Source organism: Astyanax mexicanus, chromosome 3, assembly GCF_023375975.1.
Source record: "Astyanax mexicanus isolate ESR-SI-001 chromosome 3, AstMex3_surface, whole genome shotgun sequence".
NCBI classification, from domain to species: Eukaryota; Metazoa; Chordata; class Actinopteri; order Characiformes; family Acestrorhamphidae; genus Astyanax; species Astyanax mexicanus.
In genome coordinates, this window is record NC_064410.1 from 3,868,608 (window position 1) to 3,891,670 (window position 23,063).

At 38.1% G+C, this 23,063-nt stretch overlaps 1 protein-coding gene across 1 annotated transcript; it reads left to right on the top strand.

The window, feature by feature from the left end:
* The first annotated feature begins 4,470 nt into the window (after positions 1-4,470).
* Positions 4,471-22,625, top strand: dnmt1 (DNA (cytosine-5-)-methyltransferase 1). The gene is made up of 34 exons (XM_049476055.1): positions 4,471-4,702; positions 7,639-7,681; positions 7,790-7,897; positions 8,009-8,252; positions 8,347-8,419; positions 8,601-8,676; positions 9,289-9,329; positions 9,518-9,572; positions 9,691-9,774; positions 9,944-10,053; positions 10,146-10,264; positions 10,355-10,447; positions 10,538-10,689; positions 11,294-11,481; positions 12,957-13,137; positions 13,472-13,569; positions 14,373-14,523; positions 14,605-14,720; positions 15,029-15,227; positions 15,908-16,041; positions 16,132-16,311; positions 17,227-17,451; positions 17,603-17,795; positions 17,898-17,988; positions 18,453-18,584; positions 18,666-18,948; positions 19,076-19,217; positions 19,434-19,600; positions 19,720-19,897; positions 20,745-20,940; positions 21,040-21,203; positions 21,365-21,481; positions 22,121-22,211; positions 22,330-22,625. Exons 1-34 carry the CDS (start codon positions 4,656-4,658, stop codon positions 22,365-22,367), a joined length of 4,509 nt encoding a protein of 1,502 aa, XP_049332012.1. The 5' UTR covers positions 4,471-4,655; the 3' UTR covers positions 22,368-22,625.
* Positions 22,626-23,063: the final 438 nt, after the last annotated feature.

The following is a 23,063-nucleotide window of genomic DNA, read 5'->3' on the forward strand; positions in this document are numbered from 1 at the left end:
ATCTTGTTGGATCTTGTTGGAACAAAAACAAAAAATGGGCATGTTTGTGGTGCTTAATTAACCCTTTTAAAACCTACATCCATTACAATGGGTATTTTTTTTCTTTCATTTTAAGGTTTTGTTTTGCACATAAAACTATTTGAGAGCTGTTGTCCATCAGAATAGACTATAAACCAGCCATTTAACAAGTTTATAAACCAATGAAACAGTAACTTGGCCCCGCCCACCGTACTGGAAAAACAGGAGTACTAGAGCGATTGAGGCAAAGTAACAGCTCATTTTTACTAATCCTAATTTAATCAGGTTTTTACTCATTTGTTTTTTTTATGAAATAAAAAGGTCAATATGAAGTATAAAATATTACACATATTGTTATAATCATTACTCATTTTTTAAATACTGGTATTTGCCTGTATTATTGTGAGGGGACAGTAATAAAAGTATAGTGTGGTTTGTGGTATGCCAGACTAAAAAACACCTGTCTCTACGGCAATGTTTAGAAAGTAGTTTGCAAATTTGGACTGCATATCAAAATAAATCAACCCCAATGTCTCTCACTCTCACACACACACACACACACACTCTCTCTCTCTCTCTCTCTCTCTCACACACACACACACACACACTGCCACAGCTGCTGCTCTAAGATATTAATATAAAAGCATCAAAACTACCCGAGATATTTTAACAAATAAAAAATAAGGCTCTATTCCGATAGGCCTACACCACACCACACTACACTATTAATTTTGTCTCCTCCCAACAATAAAGGATTTTATGATTAATCACAGACTTTTTTGTGATTTATATACATTTTTTATTTAATTTTAATATTAAATGCTTCAGACTTAATCACAAAAACATTGCTTTGATTAATCAGATTTTTTTTCGTAGATTGACACCAGTAAATTTGATGCATTATCAGGTATCTTTAATTTGCCTTTAGATATTGTGACATAATACTTTTATTTTATTACCCAGCTCTATTTTATCCTATTGTATTGTATTGTATATCAACATATGAGTCTTTAGTTAAATCACCCAGCTCTATTTCATCATATTGTATCGTATCGTATATCAACATATGAGTTTTTAGCTAAATCACCCAGCTCTATTTCATCATATTGTATATCGATATTTGAGTTTTTAGTCATATTACCCTGCTCTGTCTGGTATCAAGAAAGCTATTGTTATGCCCCAACCCGAGGGAACTTCCTCTGCCTAATTTAAAAGACAGCTTACCTGGAAAAACCAAATAGGCAGAGTGAAGCAAAACATGCACCGACACAGCAAAGAACAGACTCGCTAGGACATGACCAGATTTGAAAAGTGGTGCGGCCTACAACCATTAGCTCAGATTGTTGACAGGGCAGTGTTGCTTTGCCAGTTGCAAGGGCATGTGGGAGTGTTGTGGAGCAACAGTGTGGGGGTGATATGAGGTAAGAGGAGGATGAGAGCCAATGGGAAGGGAACAGCATCATGGGAAGGCCTTGTTTCTCTTTCTGACCTCTGGACGCCAGACCTCAGGAGGAGTTCTTGGCTCAGGAGGAGCGTCCGGGCCTCGGAGGAGTGAGGGTGAGTAAGCTTCTGAGGACGGTCTGGTCTGGTTGCTGTCAGACGTCCAGAATTCCTGGGTGGGAACATGCACCAGGGCCCTGGGAGACCATACCGCTGGAAGCACAGCCAACAGCTGTCAGCAGGAAGTGACATCAGGCCTGATAAACCACAGAAGAACAGCTGCAAACTCATGTAGCTGTAAGCTGGCAGTCTAGATCTTTTACATCTCTTTTTACTCTCCCATAACCTCCTGCCCCACCCAACTGCACACATGTGTCTGCAGCAGGCCCTGCTAAAACTCCTCTCAAACAGTGCCATCTCGTGGTCAGCATGATGGACAGATGTTGGGAGACAGAAGAGATAGAAGACTGGGGAGTTCGGCAAAATGAGTCTACAGTTCCCTCTGCTGGACTGGCTGAATAGTGTATAATACAATTGCTGGCAGATCTTTAAACCAGCATGGTTGCAACAATACAAGCAAACTAATCAATTGCCAAGGGCCAAAGCTGGCCTGGAGTCCCCAGACAATGACGGCTTATGAATTAAATGCAACGACAAACTATTTAAACCCTTTAAAGTATGTGATGATCAATGCCGGAAAGTACAATGACACTGTTATTAGAAATCCCCTCCCACTTGTGGCTGACAGTAGCCTATCAGCCAGGTTAGTCATTCCTGCAGCCGGCAACCTCAGCAGTCATAAATCCAGAAAAGAAAGTATCTCTAAAGCAAGACTTTTACTTCAACTTTTACTTTAAATTTTACCTCAGGTGTCTCTAGTCTAAAGTTTGGAAATTGGATTTAAATCCAATTGTTTTTATTATTTTAAAATGTTCCGCATTATAGATTAACACTAAAATCCTCAAAACTATGAAGAAAAACATAAAAATTAGTTCACAGCTAACAGCTGTCCCTTGTCAAGTGTTAATAACTAACTGTTAATATTTTCTTGCTCTATTAATGTGTTCGAGAGCATCAGTTGTAAAGTTGTGAGCAATCTTCTAATCCATTTTACGTCAAGAACTACTCAACTAAGTAAAGAAATATAGTACTTTAAGAAATGAAGGTCAGTTAATCAAAAAAAGGAAAGAAACTGGCACTCATCTGGACCACACCAGTAAAAGAAAGAGCACGAATTGCCTCTGTTTTACAGGATTAGCTTTCCTAAATGCTTCTTCACAGAGGATTTTGGTTTGTTTAACACTTATTTTAAGTTATTACATGATTCCTTATGTGTTCCTTCATAGTTTGAATGACTTTTGAGTTTGAAGTACTAATTTGTAATTTGTAATATATATATATATATATATATTCAGTTCAGATATCAGGCAGATATGCCTTCCTGCCTTTAAACCATACAGACAGCATTTCCACACTTCAGACACACACACACACACAGAGATCTACAGTCCAGCTGCAGGATGCAGTATTCAGCAGGGAGAATCTCCCGCCTTTGTTGAGATTCAAGTCATGTAGGACCAGAGCTGGTTTATGAAGAGACTACACACTTTCTGTTTCTCTTTTAAATCAGAAAATTACTTTACACCGCTAGAGGGAGCCCGCGAGGGAGTCTTCAATGAATGGGATAAATGGAGCTAAACGGCTTCTAAACACAAATTAACAATAGTAACTTCTAGTCCAGGATATTATTTTAATTTTAGAAAGCATAATTAAGTATTGTACTAAAACAATAAAGAAAACCTACATATACCTTTCCATTTTTCTATAATAGACTATTTTTGGACAACAAATTCGCTAGCATTACTGCTACTCTGTGCTGATTGGTTGGTGGAGAGCCGATGCTGAAGACACAGCCAGAGCTGTTTTATGGAGGTTCATAACTATACTTTTTCTAAGTACTTAGTACTTAAATGCTGTATCTGTATCTACTGAAGTATTTTTATTTTTTTCACCTACCTCCACTTTTACTTCACTACTATGATTTTAATATTATTTTTATATTAATTTTATATTATTTTTTTATCTGCTGCATCGTTGCTCGTTACAAATATAAAAATGTTAGGAATCATTTCAAACGTACATTGCAATTTGGGTGCCCAATTAATCCTACAATCTTACAATATAGAAATGTAACAGTGTAGAAATGGCTCTTCAAGAATTTAATGTCACTTTAAAATCGTTTGGTTTTCTGTTTTCATAGGACTCTTTAGTGGTCATTTTGTGTGTGTGTTTTTAAACACAAAAAAATAAAACCTCTTTAATTGTAAACCTTTGGAATTTAATCAAGCGGAAGATGAATGATCACAAGCCATCAAACCAAGCTGAATTGCTTGGCGTTTTGCACCAGGAGTGGCATAAAGTTATCCAAAAGCAGTGTGTAAGACTGGTGGAGGAGAACATGTCAAGATGCATTAAAACTGTGATTAAAAAACAGGGTTGTTATTTCGGCCATTTCTCATTTTCTGTAATTAAATGCTATAAATGACAATATTTTATAATAATATAAACTAAATAAAATAAAATAATATGTTAATTTTAGTCAAACATATACCTATAAATAGCAATATCAGAGAAACTGATAATATTTCTCAGAGCTAAATATATATAGGTATATAAAGGTATCTCAACCTGTGCACGTTTTCCATTGGGCAGTCTCTCATCTGTAGAGTTTCTCCAGTAGGACCACCTACCTTACATGAAAAACGGACGAAACCATATCGTCATGATTGATTAAGGGGTGTTTAGATTATGGATGGTTTAAGGACGGGATATCAGCGGGGGTCGTTTATCATTTTATTGTACATAAATGTAAATGTTTTATTAGTGTATTATGTGAGTTTGGTGCGTTTTATTCGCCTTTTAGTTAAGTTTAAATGTAATGGACGTATTCTCTCTATCTGCAGGCACCCTATTTTTCCTGTGGATGGTTAAGTCCGAGTCTTTCCGCGGGAAAGCGGCCCGCGCACATTCGCATCTGCTGGGAAACCTTAAAAAGCCCCAGTGTCCCCTTGCGGCGATCCGCTGCTGCTGCTCTTCCTGCTGCTGCTTGTTTTAAACATTGGCGCTTTTAATTGTTCACTGTGTTTTTGTTGTTTTTAACGTATTCGCTGTTTTATCCGCTTTTATTCTCACTTGAAATGCCTGCGAAGACCTCGCTGTCTCTGCCGGAGGATGTGAAGGAACGGTACGGTAAACCCTAACCTCACCTGGGCTTTAGTTAGTTAGTTAGTTAGCTAGCGTTACCTAACCTTGCTAACTACCTTTAATTTGCTGTACATCTATATTAAAACGTTAAAACACGCACACAGCTAACCTAGCTAGCAGCTCAACCCCCCAACAACAGACTGGAGCCTGCAGTGTAGCACAGCAGCCACAGCAGGCTCTAGTCTGTTGTTCGGGGTTTGAGCTGCTAGCTAGGTTAGCTGTGTGTGTGTGTTTTTTTAATAAAGATTAAAAGCTTAAATATCGTTAGAAACGTGGCTCTAACTACTGTTAATGAGGCGGGTTAGGTTAGCTAGCGCTGTGGCTCTCCGCCAAAGCACTGCAGCCAATTCTGTGACTGATAACTAGAGTTAGCATGCTAGGCTAAGCTAACCCGTCAGGCAGTTGTTTTGGTCTCCCCTCCGCGCGCCCGCTCGCGCTAGCTCGCTGTCACCGGGCAGCCTGAATTTGGCGCCAAATGATGGCTGCTGCTGCTGTTCCTGGCCTGACCGTGTCAAACCATATCTTATAACTAAAGTGTGTGAAAAGTATGATATGTCAGACATAAATTTATATTTTGACTGCAATTCGTTTGAATAGGGTGTTTCAGAGCTGGGAAGCTCCCAAAACATGATGCTTGTGTTCTACCTGTATTACGTTGCCCAAAGGCAGCAAGTGAAAACATTCATTTACTAAGGTTACCATGAGAATATGTAAGAATATGAATAATAAGATATAATTATTTTACATATTTCTTATACACATACAAAAAAACTATTCCTTGAGAAAAAAAAAACATGTTTAATCTCCCTCTCTGTATATACATCTCTGAAAAGTAGAAACTGTATTAGGGTTGTGTCACATGACACTAAAATAATAGCTAAATATTTAATGTTATTTTTACTCTAACAATACTCCCAGCAATATGACAAGACTCAATAAAAAATATATTTTAAGAATACTCTCCAACCAAATAATGATTTAATTTGTTGTTGCATACAATATGATGTGGCACTCTACCAACTGAAATTAAAAATACAATAATTTTATCAGATTTGTATCTGAAGTCAGTGATTCAGAATATCTTCATATATCCTGGACTGAAGTAAAGTGAATGATACTGGACAGATTATCTGTGTCTAGTAGATCTATCATGGGGAATTTAGAACAGTGTGAAACAAATCTCCTTTTTTCTATGTGCTCTGAAGAGCTAATTAGTTTATAATGTGGCATATACTTTGGGTAAAGAGATATTTGGTATAGATCTGTCCAAACTCTTTTTTTGGTACTGTACATTAGTAAACATGGGTTTGCCACTCTGTTATGGCATGTGTTGCTGTATTGTCAGTTAGCTAATACTGTTGTGTAGGGGTTTTAATTTTTCCCTGTATGTCTGAATAATCACCTGAAACTTTATTAAAATCAATTATGCATGGCCGAAGTAAAGTCTGTTTATTTATTTTGGCCAAAACATTCCCTCTGCTGTTTGATTAGCTTTAAATAATCCTTTATCCATCCCACAGTGGGAAAATTTACAATGTTCCATCAGGATAGAAGTATCAGAAAATGTAGAGACTATCTATCAATCAATTAATACAAAAAATTCAAAACAAATCGTGAGGGGAAAATTTAAGACTCGTTGTTCCCCAGTATGTGTATTTTGGTGAATGCAGTGACCAGTGATTCTGCATAAACAGATTATGCTACACATGGTGAATAGGGGTATTACACGTAGTAAGAAGTAATGGCTAAACAGGTTTTATTGCACACAGTATTAATAAATAACTAGTAATCTTCAGTTTATCAAGAGTAGTATGTTATATACTCTGACAGTGTCCTGGAGAAAGAATCTTTCTGTAACTGTCTTATTTATTTATTTTTCTTGGTTAGTTGTTTATTTTTAGTATAAACCCAGATCTTAAACTCTTAAGCTATGTGGTGGAATATTCATGTTTTGATTGTGTACAGCTGTTTAGGTAAATACAGGACAATTACTGGCTATTAGTTGAACACCCAGACTAGCCTGTTGCCTATCGTTCTCTAAAATACATAAGCTCCATGCATTTACTTATTGTTTCATTAAATTAAGCCCTCTTCTGATGTAATTTCTGATCTTCCTTTGTAGCTGTGGTCCAATCAGCAACACTGCAACTTCTGTTCCATTTGTACATTTTAGCAGTAGTGACACCTGAGTGACATGTACTGTAGTTAACATTTAAGGTTCTACAGTGCACGGTTTATTTCTTTTAGCCATGTTCAAATCATCCGTTACCTGCCTGATAACCAGTCTTACAGGGAAAACTGTTAGCAGTGATGACCGTTAATAAGGTTGATGAAGCAGACATTTTAGCAAGGGAAGCAAGAAACCAGGACCTTTCTTGGAACTATGTCCCAATTACAGATGCCTACTATACTCACTCCACAAAATAAACTGTATGAAATATCACCAATCATAAATAGAAAATGCAATATGGACTTCCTTAATAGACAAGAACAGTCAGTGATGACTAGGTGCCGAATTGGACATACTGCTCTTACCCACCGTCACCTCCTGGTTGGCGAACGGACTCCAGCCTGCCAGTTCTGTGATACTCCTCTAACAATTAAACATATCTAAGTAGACTGCCCTGCACTTTTGACCACCAGAAAGGACTTTTATAGGGTTACAAACGTGAGAGAACTGTTTGAAACTATTCCACCAGCTAAAATACTTAATTTTCTGGAAGTCCTTCATATGAAGACACTAATTTAAGACTGTGATGCTCAAGATATGAACATTGTTGATGCCATAAAATAGCCATCATGTTGCTGATATGGCACAAAACCCAAACAAACAATAAGGTTGATGTCCCAAAAGCACAAAGTAGGACTGGTGTGTAGAAAAATGGTCTAATATTGGGCTACTGTTTGTACTTTCAGGTTGCAGGTGCTGGACAAGGGTGGAGAGAATTTGTCAGATGAGGTAAGTACTGTTCAGTTGCAGCTACAGCAGACAGTTGCAACGTAAAGACTTTAAGATTTTCCTATCTGTTTCCCCAAAATGTCTTATTACATGCATATTCTGCTCTAGGAATGTGTAAAGGAGAAGCTCAGGTTACTGCAGGACTTCCTGCGGGATGAAACTCAGGACCAGCTCAAAAATCTTGAAGCCAAGCTGAAGAGCTCTGAACTTTCCACTGTGAGTGTTGTATTATTTATTTGTTTAGTGCTTTAATCATGGGCATTGTCCTCCAGTGGCAGCTATTCCTTACTACTTTCCTTCTTTTCCTTTTTTTTAATCATTTTTTAGGAGGTGTACACATCAGAGGTAAAAGCTGTGCTGAAGAAAGCTCTTGCGTTGGGCAAGGATGTTCAGAGCGATGGCGTGGAGCAGAATGGCCATTCAAATGGCATCTCTGAAAACGGATCTCATAAGGGTAATGGAGAGAAGGAAGGTGATATGGATGCAGAGGAGGAGGGAGATGCTATCAAGTCTCCCAGCACTACAAAGGGCAAGGGTGGCCGACGCAGTAAAGCAGACTCTGAGCCCAAAAGTAAGATGCAGGCGATGGTTTGCACTTAACTTTTAGAGCTAATGTGTTGCCTTGAAATAGGTGTAATGTGTAGTATTTCTGATAATCCCAACAGAATCTCCTGGCAGTTCTAGAGTCACACGGAACTCTGGGAAACAACCCACTATCCTGTCCATGTTCTCCAGAGTGTAAGAACACCTTCTTTTTCTAGTGTAATCAATTTGACACTGATAGTGACTAAATTTCTAACCTGGGACAAAGATTTTTATGCAGAACAACATTTTGTTAATTTAATGGAAGTGTAATCCATTGTTCTCTTTTAGATGTGAAGTGTTATGTGGAGTAATGTGTGTTTTGTTTGTCCCACAGACCCAAGCGCAAGTCTGATGAGGTAAATGGAGAAACGGCAATGGAGACTAAAACTGAAGAGGCTGATGTTGAGGAGGCAAGTGCCCATATGCTTGTGTTTACTGTTAAATGCACAGTAAAAAAAAACTGAATTGGAGAAACTGTGTCTGCAGTTATGCTTCCAAATGCAGTACAACAACCTCTTTTGGTTTGTGGAGATTTGATTTGCATTTAGCTCATCCCAAAAACATTGGATGGAGCATAATCATTCCAGACAACTGTTCCACTTCTCCAGTTTAATGTTGTGCTGTGTGTGTATATAGTTTCATGTTTATCTGCTTCAGAATTTGATTAGAAATGCATTTTACAGGGCACAGATGCACTGTGCATCAGTTAAGAAGGCAATAAAATTTTTCTATGCTTGTGCTATGACTCATATCTCCAGTGAACAAGCACAGTGTTTTGGTGAGCATACTTGCCTGGAGTGGAGGGCAGATTTAGGGGCCAAGAAGAGCTTGCCAAATCTAAATATTAAACCCACGACCAGTCCTCTTAAACACAATGCTCTAACCACTGAGCCATGTTTTTAAAGAAACTTTTTCACTAAGAGTTATCCAGACACTTGAACATGTATTATGTCCTATAAGCAAGTGCAAATTGATTAGTATGCTTATCTGTTTTGTAATTCTATTATTTTATTAATCTCTAGGTCCGTGAAGAAAAACGTCTTAAAACAGAATCTGATGAGAAGTAAGTTTGTATTTGCTGTCCCAGCATTAAGTGTTAATAAATTGAATGATTAACTCAAAATTTATTTTATAGCTGTTAAATAGCGATGTGCTAATAGCCCTATTTTCCACACTGATATGTACTGTTCTGTGCAAGTGATCATTCTGAACTGTAAGTAATTTATTTATTTATTTTTTTGCTTTTTTCAGGCCTGACATTGAAACCGCCAATGCTGAGAAAACCAAGCCTGTGAGCACAGCTAAGGTGATGCCCTATTTTTGTTTTCTTATTTAATTAATTAATTAATTTATTATATAGCACACCCTGTTCATTTAGTTAGCTATAGGTGTAAATTAAAAGATTACTATTTTTCTACACTTAGACGCCTCCACCCAAGTGTCCTGACTGCAGACAGTATCTGGATGACTCTGACCTGAAATTTTTCCAGGGAGATCCTGATGATGCGGTAATGTTGTAATGTTTTATATGTTCACATTGTTTGCTTGCACTATATTATGTCTTTCCCAATTACCTCCATTCCATTATTTCAAATAGTAGAATACTCCATTTTTGCTGGCAACTTGCTTAGGTTTTCTTGTGCTTATTAACCCTTATTTTTTTTTTCTGTTGATCAGCTTGATGAACCAGAGATGTTGACTGATGAGCGTCTTTCCTTGTTTGACTCAAACGAAGATGGGTTTGAAAGCTATGATGACCTTCCTCAGCACAAGATTACAAACTTCAGGTCTGATGAGAAATTTAAAACTCTAATACTCCCAGCCTTACTTTTTTATCTGTACAACATTTAACTTATTTTATTTTCTTGGTTTGTTTCAGTGTGTATGACAAGCGTGGCCACTTGTGTCCTTTTGACTCTGGACTCATCGAAAAGAATGTAGAATTGTACTTCAGCTGTGCTGTTAAACCCATTTATGATGATAATCCTTGCATGGATGGTAAGTTCAGAGCATCCAGTTGAACAGATTGTGTAGTTTTACTCAATCAAAGCACTGTTGCAAGCTCTTAACATCTTGATTGTGTTCTAGGTGGTGTCCCTGCCAAAAAACTGGGACCAATCAATGCCTGGTGGATCACAGGTTTTGATGGGGGAGAGAAAGCTCTGATTGGCTTCACCACCGGTAGAACTCATTATTTTGTCTTTTGGTTTTGTGATTGCGTGATGGGTATAGCCTTCGGCCCTGACTGACTCTGACTCATCTTCTCCACAGCCTTTGCTGACTACATCCTCATGGAGCCGAGTGAGGAATACTCTCCAATCTTTGCCCTGATGCAGGAGAAGATCTACATGAGCAAGATTGTGGTGGAGTTTCTTCAGAAGAATCCTGATGTCACATATGAAGACTTGCTTAACAAAATTGAGGTAAAATTTAAAAATCACTTGTTCTACACTGTCATCCCCCCCCCCCATCTCTCAGCTCATTAAGGAGATGAGCAGTCAATTACAGGCAGTAGTTGGTTAATTTGTTGGCCTATTTTTCCAGTTCAATGGTTTGAATCACTACATAGTAGGGCTGGGTGATATTGTGGTAAAGAAAATTGCTTAAATAGGAGTGATTTCTCGATTTACGATTGTTAGCTAACCTATGGTTTCCTTTACATTTCATTAAACATATACAAGTTAAGACCACTTCATCCATCCTGACAATATCAGCACCCTTAATATTTTGCACTTTTCTTTTAAATATAAAAGCTGCATGCATGGTTTAAGTTCCCATCTGCACTGTGGAAGTCATCAAGAGTTATTTCAAAGAAGTTATCAATAGTTGTTTCAGTGTACATATTAGAAGTCTATATATAAAAACATGTTATGACTTGCATTGATCTCTTAAGCTGAATATAACATTTTGTTTTTGCTTTTTATTCAACTGCACTAAGAATTAACACAATTTAGCTTTGCTGATCAGCAACTGGCAGACCATTTGTATGGATTAATTTATAATGTTGGCCTCTGCACCCTCTCCTAGACCACAGTGCCCCCTGCCGGACTGAACTTCAACCGCTTCACTGAGGACACGCTGCTGCGCCATGCTCAGTTTGTGGTGGAGCAGGTGGAGAGCTATGATGAGGCTGGGGACTCAGATGAGCAGCCCATCATTGTTACCCCCTGCATGAGAGACCTGATCAAACTTGCTGGAGTCACCCTGGGCAAGAGGTGGGTATAGTGGCCTAGTGTGCTCCAGTAGGAATGGGGTAGATGTTTGTTTGCTGATTTGGCAATAAGCACCGCAGTTGGCTAGCTGGCAGGTGTTGTGATCTGGTGCCTCAGGTTCTGGTTCTTTAGCCCTTTTCTTTGTTCCTGCAATAATGGCTTTCCCTTCTCCTAACACACTTCAATCACAGCTCTCTGTTACAAACACAGTAACTCTGCCCATTTTTAACATTTTCAGTTTTAAAAGCAAAAGAAAACTGCCCTCAGATCATTTATAGTGGTTAATCTTCAGAACTATGTGTTTGGCACCATAAATATAATTTTTATACAAACTAATATTGACTGTTACATTTAAATACACATTATTAAAAGCTTAAAATCTGGTAGATCATGTGCTTTAACTATAGTTTCCATTGTATTGAGGTATTCGTTTTTGTTATTTAGGAAGTCCAGACTGATGCATAGAAGTACAAATTACTTTTTACCATTTATTTTATTTATTTTATTTTTTATAATGCAAAAAAAGTTTCATTGTCAATTATAGAAATTCTGTTAACAAACCAATTATAGACCTGCCGCCCTGGAGATTAAACACCCTCAGTGAAACTGCAAAAGTGCTTGTTAAAGCAGGCAGTCCTCTAAAATGTGATGGGCAGGTCTGATCCATTACCAAGAATGAGAAACGCTCTAATCTAAACCAACAGTTACCACAGAAATGTGAAAAATCGATTCAAATCAAGTTATATAGACTATAGGAAGTTTGTTGCTTTATTTTTGGGCTTTTTATTGTAAGCTATTCATCATGCAGAATTGCCAAGAGGTTTCAAAGAATTTAAAACGTTTGGAACTTTCTTTTCTGTCCATGCCTTTGCACTAAAGTTTTACGACATTTTTACAAAAAAGCTTGGAAATAGATGACTAAATACCTGCTTTGGGTGGTGGTTAAGCTGGGTTACTGTTAAACCCTTTGATGCTACTTGTGCTTTGTTTTCGTCTAACACTCCTCTGGCATTTCCTAATGCAGCATGCTGCTGTACTGGTAGGTAACACCTGTTTTGAGTCTCTGGAGTGCTTGTGGCATTTGTGGTATCTCTTGATCAATGGCTACTCGCAGTGGCCGGTGTTGTTGCCAGGCTTCATCAGTGGCTGTAGTGGATGGGTGATGTAGTTTATTGTGTTCATACTGCTTATACAATTTTATTATTATAAGTTTGTGCTTTTTAAAAGTTTAGAATTGCTTGTAAAGGAAAATTCTGAAGGTCAGGTCTGACCCTTGTTGACTTTTTGTTTTATTTTGTAACTGAGCAGTCACACAACCTACCTCACCCACCCTGAAAAAAGCTCTGCATTCATTTACTCTCCTTTATTTCCATAATCAGCTGCATGGTTCCATCTCTGCTTGGCTGATAGTGGTTTCATCTCCTTGATGTTTGTGTGCTTTATTATATCTCACATTTTCCTCCCCTCCCGTATTGCAGGAGAGCAGCAAGAAGACAGGCCATTCGCCATCCTACAAAGATCGAGAAGGATCTCAAGGGACCCACCAAAGCTACAACTACTAAGCTGGTTTACCAGATCTTCGACACCTTCTTCTCCGATCAGATTGATCAGAATAATAAAGATGGAGGAATCAAGAGGCAGCGCTGTGGAGTCTGTGAGGTGAGCTTCAACCTTCCACTATCTGAATATACTGCTCAGCTTGGTCTTGTTTTAGATATTAATTTCCTATCATGACCAGTTTTAATACATCAATTTCAGCATTTCATTGTTTAAGATTTTTGTTAAATAGAATTGCAACTTATTATTAATGTAAAATACTTAATGTAAAATTCAATGTCTATAGATGATTGAACTCATGCCTTACTCAATTAAATATACTCCATTGCTTCCCCCTCTTGATGAGGATGTTACTAGATTATTGATTTATCCATGGATTCTCTTGTTTTTATTAGTGCATCATTGCAGGAAATCAATGATTTAATGTGTACCCCAGGTATGCCAAGCATCTGACTGTGGCAAGTGTTCAGCCTGTAAAGACATGATCAAATTTGGAGGCAGTGGTCGCAGCAAGCAGGCCTGTCAGAAGAGAAGGTACATTTTTCTCCCTTAAAACACAATTTCTTTTGTTTAATTGTACTCTAGCTGCAGTGTCCTGCTGTCTGCATGTTTGTTGTAGTAGTGTTATCTACAAGATTGTGTTCTAGATCACACTGCAGTTTGTTAAATGGATAAATGCAGGGTTTGTACGGTCATAAAAAACCTGGAAAAGTCATAGAATTTTTTTAAATGGCAATTTCCAGGCCTGGATAAGTTTTGGGGGGAAAAAAAATAAAAATAAAAAAATTTGGAAAAGTCATGGAAGTTTAATCTACAAATATTTGTTTCTGTTTATTGATGAAGATCTATTGAGTTAACAAATGTCAGCTTAGAACTAATTCAGTAATTTAGCCTTAAACAATGGAGCTCTCAGGATCTGACATTTTATTATTAAAGATTGTGTGTCAGCATTTTTATAAGATTCGTTTTAGGCCAAATAAAATCGATTTTGATTAGTTAGTCATGAAAATTTCATGGATATTTATTGGTTAAAAAGTGTACGAAGCCTGTAAATGATTAAAGGCTGCACAATATAATTTGAGCATAGTCATTGGTGTGTGCATGCAGGATGTGAAATGTTTCATGCGGCAAGCTTAATCAAATGGCTTAATCAGGCTTTTGCTGCTTAATATGGAAGGAAAACCTACAATCTAACCCTTTTAGTTGCCATGAAAAAACTACTTGTGCCAGCTTTTTTTTTTTTTTCTTTTTTTTTTTTCTTTTTAAATCAACGTTTTGGTTTAATCTGGCAAGTTATCAAGGTTGGATTGTAAGTATGTGTCTTGTATTTTGTTCAGATGTCCCAACATGGCTGTGAAAGAAGCAGAGGAGGATGAGAATATAGATGAAGAAGACATTTTGCCACTTTTCAAAGATACAAAGAAAATGTCTCAAGCCAAGAAGAAGCAGACCAAAAACAAAATTGCATGGGTGGGAGAGCCTGTGAAGGTATGTGCAGTTTGCAGTAGAGTTTTGATTATCCACTTTCTAGAACTGGAAGTTACATAACAAATATTTTGTTTACTTTAGACTGAAGGAAAGCGGGATTATTACATGAAGGTTCGTGTGGAGAACGAGGTGTTGGAAGTTGGAGACTATGTGTCGGTCAGCCCAGCAGATCCTTCTAATCCACTCTACCTAGCCAGGTAATCTCTAGAATATGATTGATCAAAATATTGTAATCCAGTGGTTTGTTTAAGATTTCATAGAGCATACTTGATCATTCAGTTTTATGTGAATATGTAAAATAAAATAAAATAAAATAAAATCTAGTCTCTGACAATGGAGTAAAACTTGCTGAATAACTTTTGCCTGTTTATTAGGCCCATGCATAACTACATGCAAATAAGTTTGACACAACTGTAGTGTTGTAAGTGCTTGGCTAGTTAAATCAGCACATCTGTCCTGAATAACAAACGTTGGACTGATATATTTTTTCATGTTTTGTTTTTAGGATCACAGCTTTGTGGGAGGACGATGAGATGATGTTTCACGCTCATTGGTTTTGCCGTGGCACGGACACAGTTCTGGGCGAGTCCTCAGACCCTCTGGAGCTCTTCCTTGTGGATGAGTGTGAGGACATGCAGCTGAGCTTTGTGCATGAAAAAGTAAACGTACTTTACAAGACACCTTCAGACAACTGGTTTATGGAGGTGAGATTTTAAATCATGGCTTTTCTCACAAGCCCTGGTCACTAGGTGATTAGGCTAGACGTTTTTCCTTTACATACCTTTACAGAGTTGTTCCTGTTAGAGGTTGGCCAATGTCAAGTCAAATTTATTTGTATAGCACTTTTTACAACTGGTTTTGGCACAAAGCAGCTTTACAGAAACGTGATCACAGGACAAAGAGTCAGGCAAAACATTAAACATACAAAATACAGAATACAGAACCCCCAGTGAGCGCGGAGGCAAGGAAAAAACTCCCTCAGAGCTGCAGGAGGAGGAAGAAACCTCACATTTAAGGGGGGGGGAACATCCTACCACTGGTCAAATGGCTTTAAAATAAATTTTAAAGAGTCTTTCATACATCCACATAGGTTTTATATATTCAGGAGTGTAGCAGCGCCACTAATGTCTTCTAGAGTAAGATGGATGAGGAGCGTTGTGAGCAATGTAGTGTTTAGTCTTGCCCAAGGACTCTTATCGGTGTAGCATAGCATTCAGTCACACGGGCCGGGAATTGAACCCTAGTCTCCCGCATGATGTGGTTGTTAGCTCACTGGCAGGTGGTGGTGTTATCCACTATGCCACACCACTACTGCTGTAATCTCTCTACTTCTCCATGTAACCTATTAAAACAGTTTAAATATACACAATTCTCTTTTCTGCAGGGTGGTCTGATCGATGACATTAAAGTTATTGACGACGATGGGAAAAGCTTCTTTTATCAGCTGTGGTACGAAGCTGATTTTGCTCGGTTTGAGACTCCGCCTGAAGTCGTTCCTGATGAAGATTGCAAGTACAAGTGAGTTTAGCTTTATAATCCCTTTTTTAGTTTGAGGTTCTGTTTGGCAGTTCAATAGAAATTTATCCTACATTTTGTTTGTATTTACAGGTTCTGTGCCAGCTGTACCAGGAACAAGGAGAAAGAGGAGCAGGCAACACCTCATGTTTTTGAGCCTCTGGAAGATGAGGAGACTGACTCCAAAGTCTTCTATTCTCTGGCCTGCCTGAAGAATGAGCAGTACAAAGTGGGGGATAGTGTTTATCTCCCATCTGAGGCTTTTAACTTTGGGTAAGCATTGTACCAATTACAGCTTGCAATATTTAACATTTACATAGGTGTCTTTCTTTTACACAGGTATTAAACACTTCTGCAATTAGTACCAAAATACACATTCTGTTACCTTACTTAAGCAGAAATGTTTGTTTCTTTTACTGAAGTGATTATTTTTTAGACAGCTTATAACTTTTCTTTTTTTTTCCCTTACATTTTACACGTAATTATCTCTGCTTTCTAAAAACCTAGCCTTAGAATACTATTTTTTAAATGTCCTAATACTCCTCTTTTAATCTCTAAAAAAAAAAAACTATCCAGATAAATCTCTCCAATCCAGATGGAGTAAATCTGATTGTGATTGGGTGTAGAGAGGTATTAACACATACTTTTATTATATTAGGCTTCATACTAGGATTGCAGTTGTGATAGTGTGTATAAACCAATAGGGTGTCGGAATGGTATAATAGCCTAGTATGACTCAAGAGAACTCGAGACAAACTGTCCAACTAAGCTTCTTTAATACATATTTACATTCTACTTAAATGCATTAATTTTCAATGAGCGCATATGCATCTAAAACATGCATTTAAAAAAAAGTGTAAAAGTAAACCTAATGAAAGTGGATACAATCCATTAAGAGCAAAAGCTTTTACTAGTTTTGAAACTAGTACCTTTTTTACACTTGATTTTAAAAAGTTAGTATTAACTCACTTTTTAAATTATTTATTCTTTTATTTTATAGTGTAAATACGTCAGGTATTTTAAAACCTTAGTATCTATACTTCTATCAAAGTAATGAATGTCAATACTTTTGACATCTTTGACTAGGGTAAAATCTGCACAATTATTGCCTGCCCTATTTGTGCAATTGTTTTCCCCATGTTGGAAATTTCAGACCATTTATTTGACTGGGTGTTTTATCTATGACAGTGTGAAAGCTGCAAGTCCAATGAAGCGTCCTCACCGGAAGGAGGACGTGGATGAGGACTTGTACCCAGAATACTACAGGAAGTCTTCCGACTACATAAAGGGATCCAACTTGGATGCACCAGAGCCCTTCCGTGTTGGACGTATTAAAGAGATTTTCTGCAACAAGCGCAGCAATGGCAAATCGGACACATCAGAGATCAAACTGCGCATCTACAAATTCTACAGGTAACAGTTTTTTAATAAGCTGAGCAAAGCTGTTCTGTCTTTCCCAGCCCTCAGGCTAGTGTTAATTGAATCTTTTTGAAGATTTCAAGAGCTCATTTTATGTCCTTTTTTAACTCTTGTATAACTACTATTTTCAAACCTTTTTCCACAGGCCAGAGAACACTCACAAGGGGCCAAAAGCAGGCTACCACACTGATATAAACCAACTGTACTGGAGTGACGAGGAGGCGACTGTAAACATGGCAGATGTGCTAGGCCGGTGTCGTGTAGAGTATGGGGAGGACCTGGTGGAGAGTGTGCAGGAGTATTCCACCGGTGGACCTGATCGGTTCTACTTCCTAGAGGTAAGATTTGAGACTTTCTTTAGGAAGACCTGCTTATAAAATGGGTTACTTTTAGTTAAGGAACTGATTTGCATAAATTGAGAATCCCTCTCTCCAACACAGGCATATAATTCCAAATCCAAGAGCTTTGAAGACCCACCAAACCATGCACGTTCAGTTGTGCATAAGGGCAAAGGAAAAGGCAAGGGAAAAGGTATTTAAACCCTATATAATACTAAAATGCTTTTTTTGTTTTTTTCCCCATTCCACTTTTAATTAACCATATTTTCAATGAGTTTTATACTTTTTTTTTACTACTTTTTATGCTCATCATTGAGTAAATAAAGAGATCAAACTGATCTTATTAGAACTCACTGCTCCTGTTCTGCCTTTTACTCTAAACTTTTCAATGCTTTCTGTAATGACTACATAAAACAGTCCTGTACTTTTACATTCAGTGCTTGTAGTATGTTTTTTAGAATAAACTTTTCAATTCTTAAATACAAAGAAGTTGAATAATTTAGTACTTCACAAATGTGGCGCTTAAAGAACATTTTCAACTTTTTACTTTCCACTTTTTTGATAGAGCACTCTTACTCAAGTTAAGGTCTCTCAAACTTTATTCATGTCTGGTAGTTTTTATGGAAAATATGTATTTGACCATTGTTCCAATTCTAGGTAAAGGAAAAGGGAAGGCTTCCTCTCAGGATGTACCGGAGCAGGAGGCTCAGGAGCTTAAGGTCCCAAAGCTGCGCACACTTGATGTGTTCTCAGGCTGTGGTGGGCTGTCTGAAGGTTTCCACCAAGCAGGTAACAGACCCCTGATTATGCATTGCACAATTAACTATGGGTGTAAAACTCTATTTATGTACGTCTTCAATTCTTTTCTAGGCATCTCTGAGACCAATTGGGCTATTGAGATGTGGGATCCTGCTGCACAGGCCTTCAGGCTGAACAACCCCGGCACCACCGTGTTCACAGAGGACTGCAATGTGCTCCTGAAGCTGGTCATGTCTGGTGAGAAGACCAACTCTCTTGGCCAGAAACTCCCACAGAAGGGTGATGTAGAAATGCTGTGTGGAGGGCCACCTTGCCAAGGCTTCAGTGGAATGAACCGATTCAACTCTCGCACTTACTCCAAGTTTAAGAACTCCCTGGTTGTCTCTTATCTGAGGTGAGGTCAGAACACTACTGATGGGCCATGGGCTTCAGAATAATGTGACTGATCTGAGTGCCTGCAGTCAGGTGATGTCAGGCCTGTTTTTTTTTTTTTATTAAGCTTTATTTTTAATCTCTTACAGTTACTGTGATTACTACCGGCCCAAGTTCTTCCTGCTGGAAAACGTCCGGAACTTTGTGTCTTTTAAACGCTCCATGGTCTTAAAGCTTACTCTACGGTGCCTAGTGCGCATGGGTTACCAGTGCACGTTTGGTGTACTTCAGGTATGCATTTCTGGTATTTACTGTTAAAAAAAAATAAAATCTAATTTAATTCATAGTGTACAACCAACAAACTGTTTCAATAGTAAAGTCTGCAAACACAGATTGTATTTAGAGTTTTGAAAATGTTACTACAGATTGAAGGTTAAACTGTGAGGTAAAACAGATCTATTTTTTTTTTTTATTAAATGTCCTTTGCATGTACCTTTACTCCTATAGGCTGGACAGTATGGTGTTGCTCAAACACGACGCAGGGCGATTATCCTGGCTGCTGCTCCTGGTGAGAAGCTTCCTCGCTACCCTGAACCCCTGCACGTGTTTGCTCCACGAGCGTGCTCCCTCAACGTTGCAGTGGACGAAAAGAAATACGTCACCAACGTCACACGGTAACTAGTTTATTGATGGCAGTGTGTCTGTCTAAAGCAGGATCTTGCCTGTTTTCTCCTGGACTGTTGCATAAAATCAGCCTGGACTTTTATTTTTTTGTTTCCCTCTAATGCTTCAGAGGGAACGGTGGTGTCTATCGCACCATTACTGTACGGGACACTATGTCTGACCTTCCTGAGATTCGTAACGGAGCTGCTGCTTTAGAGATCTCCTACAATGGGGAGCCACAGTCTTGGTTCCAGAGGCATATCCGAGGCGCACAATACCAGCCAATCCTCAGGGACCATATCTGCAAGGTTGGTCTTACTGATTATTTGGTGTTGAAATGGTGCATCACATCAGAAACTTTTCTAATCTTAAGGCAGAATAAAACTAGCTTTTTTTTTTTTTTTTTGCACGCCTAGCTTTGTCAAGGACAATAGGTTATGATGAGCTTAAACTGCAGTATCATGGGCAAGTGCAAAATGTTATTATTTTGATAATCTTAACAAAAATGATCAAATGCAGAGCCCAAGCAGCAGTAGTAGTAGTAAACATATCCTTTTAAAGCTGTGTCTCACACTCTTGTGCACAGCTAATGGCATATTTTCTTTATTCTAAGTTAGGTTAGAATGTTAAGCTACACTTTGATTTATTTCTTTCATTAAATATCCCAGTTAAACTAACACAGCACATTATTCTTGAAAAAGTATCAAACTGCCCTAAAGTATTATACCAGTAAAAGAGCTTGATTATATACTTTGATCTGAGGATGAATACATTGTTTTACAAACACAATATACATCAGCCAGCTGTATACATACATTGCACTGCTTAGCCATAATGTTATCACCATCTTGTAGCTGGTTTTAATATTGTAGCAGAAGCTTGCCTTTCCAGTACCCTAATAACCATATTTAAATGTTAGATTTTTGTATTAATCAATTAATTAACTGAACTTTTTTTTTTTCCCCTCTTATTGTAATTGGAATTGTTTGTTTAATAGCAGGATTCATTATGGATCATTAGATACTTCACTTTAAAAGTACCAAGTAGAGAGAAAATGCACCAATATGCCTGTAAAAAACACAGTAATGTAAAAGATCAGTTTGTACAGCAGTCTTTTTAGTGCTATTGATTCTTAAACCTCACTTTTTCTTACAGGACATGAGTGCCTTGGTGGCAGCCCGTATGCGACACATTCCTCTGGCCCCGGGTTCTGATTGGAGGGATCTGCCCAACATTGAGGTACGACTGCGGGACGGGACCACCACGAAGAAGCTCCGCTACACCCATGCTGATAAAAAGAACGGCCGCAGTGGAACTGGAGCATTAAGAGGAGTGTGTGCCTGTGCTGGAGGTGAGTTTCAGGCTGAGCAGAGCTACGTTTTGTGTTTTTCTAGCTAGTTTTTGATAACTGAATTGTGCTTCTAACTGCATATTAATTTTGTCTCTTCAGGAAAACCCTGTGACTCTGCAGACAGGCAGTTTAACACCCTGATCCCCTGGTGTCTGCCCCACACGGGGAATCGCCACAACCACTGGGCTGGACTTTATGGCAGGTTGGAGTGGGACGGTTTCTTCAGCACCACTGTAACCAACCCTGAGCCCATGGGCAAGCAGGTACAGCTCTACACGTATTTGGAAACTTGCATCAGTAGTAGAAAAAATAGCAATTTTTTAATAATTGCTTATTTTTATAAGCTACTTTTGGTACAGAATTTAGCCACTGTAGACATCAGCGGTGGAGCTTTGCTGAACAAAGATCTATTGTCTTCTTCCAGGGACGTGTGTTGCACCCGGAGCAGCACCGTGTGGTGAGCGTCAGGGAATGTGCTCGCTCTCAAGGCTTCCCAGATACATACCGCTTCTTCGGCAACGTCCTGGACAAACACAGACAGGTACGAATTTAATAAACAGGGTTCGTACGGTCATGAAAAAATTAGAAAATGGCAATTTCCAGGCCTGGATAAGTGTTGGAAAAATAAAAATACCCAAGTTTTGATCATGGTTGAGTCATGGTTTCCATTTATCTATGGAGAATCTATTTTGAACCAACAAATACATCAGCTCAGAGTTAATTCAGTAATTTTAAGCCTACACAATGGCTTAAAACACATATTTTATTATTAAAAATGGTCTATTTTATTTATTTCAGGCCTACTAAAATACATTTTTCTTTCTTTCTTTTTTTTTTTTTCATACTTTTAGTTGACTTTTGGTTTTATTGTCTATCTGCTCTGATGTTAATCAAATGGGCATGAAGAAAATTTGCCTTGAATGCATGGATAGTCATGGAAATTCATTGGTTATAAATTGTATGAACCCTGAATAAATCATTTAGTTGAGTCTACATTATTATACATGAGTATAATTTGGCAGTAAGCCAATCAAAGTTGTAGGAAATCCTTTCAGGTTCAGTTAAGCTAATGTTAGTGTGCGTGTGTCTCCTCTTTCCCCTCACTCAGTGTTACTAGAGCCTGCTAGAGTAGTTAAACAAGCAGTATCTTATTTTTAATACATTTCTTTACTTTTGCCAGGTTGGAAATGCAGTGCCTCCACCCCTCAGTAAAGCCATTGGACTTGAAATCAAGAAATGCGTCCTGGAGAAGATGAAGGATAATGCAACAGGTGGGACTTTTGTGGTGTTGGATGTATTTTATTATTTATTTATTTATTTATTTTAAAGTTCAGTGTTTATGTGAAGTCAAAAAAATAATTTGTCCCCCCCTATTGATTTTTTTTCCAGAACCTGTGAAACAGGAGAAGATGGAGATGTCCGACTAGAGCTCTTCTCCTACAGCATAATTAATTCTACACAGCTCTTTTCATCCATTCCATTAACTAAGCTGGTGTTGAGCCCAGCCGCCACTCGAGTGGCGTCTCCATGGACAGTGCAGTGCAGTGCCATTTTCAAGTGATGTTTTATCAATTTCTAAATGTGATTTTTATGTGTATTTGCAATCTCCACTCTGAGGCAGTGGAATAAATTCTATGTAGTTTTTATATGTTGTAATATTTCAAATAAAGCTCTTATCCGTGTCACTGTTGTTGTTTTTTTTAAGACTAAATTCTGATCCAGTGATCCATCTTACGGTATTTGTAGTGTGTACATGTTAGCTGTTTGTGGTCTTAATGGTTCCTGTGTTTCAGTTTCCCTGATTTAACAGTGGGAAGCAAATGTTTCATTTAGTACCAGGATTGAGGAACACTTACTTACAGCCATTAAATAATTCTTGTGTCCTTAAATTTGATCTGTATTATATTTAGCTTTAACGGTTTTAAACAGTGTTTAAACTCAGTCTTATTTTTAATTATTATTCACCAATCAGTGATGGTTTGGGCAGTCATGTCTGTCATCTGCTGGTGTTGATCCACTGTGTTTTATCAAGTCTAAAGTCAGAGTAGTTTTGTTTTCCCACAAAATCTTACAGCACTTCATGCTTCCATCTGCTGGCAACTTTTATAAAGATGCCACTTTCA

Coding starts and splice junctions, on each gene's coding strand:
- dnmt1 (XM_049476055.1), top strand. CDS start 4,656: ATGCCTGCGAAGACCTCGCTGTCTCTGCCGGAGGATGTGAAGGAACG. Junction 9,775..9,943: donor AGGGAGATCCTGATGATGCG/GTAATGTTGTAA, acceptor TCTGTTGATCAG/CTTGATGAACCAGAGATGTT. Junction 22,212..22,329: donor GATGAAGGATAATGCAACAG/GTGGGACTTTTG, acceptor TTTTTTTTCCAG/AACCTGTGAAACAGGAGAAG.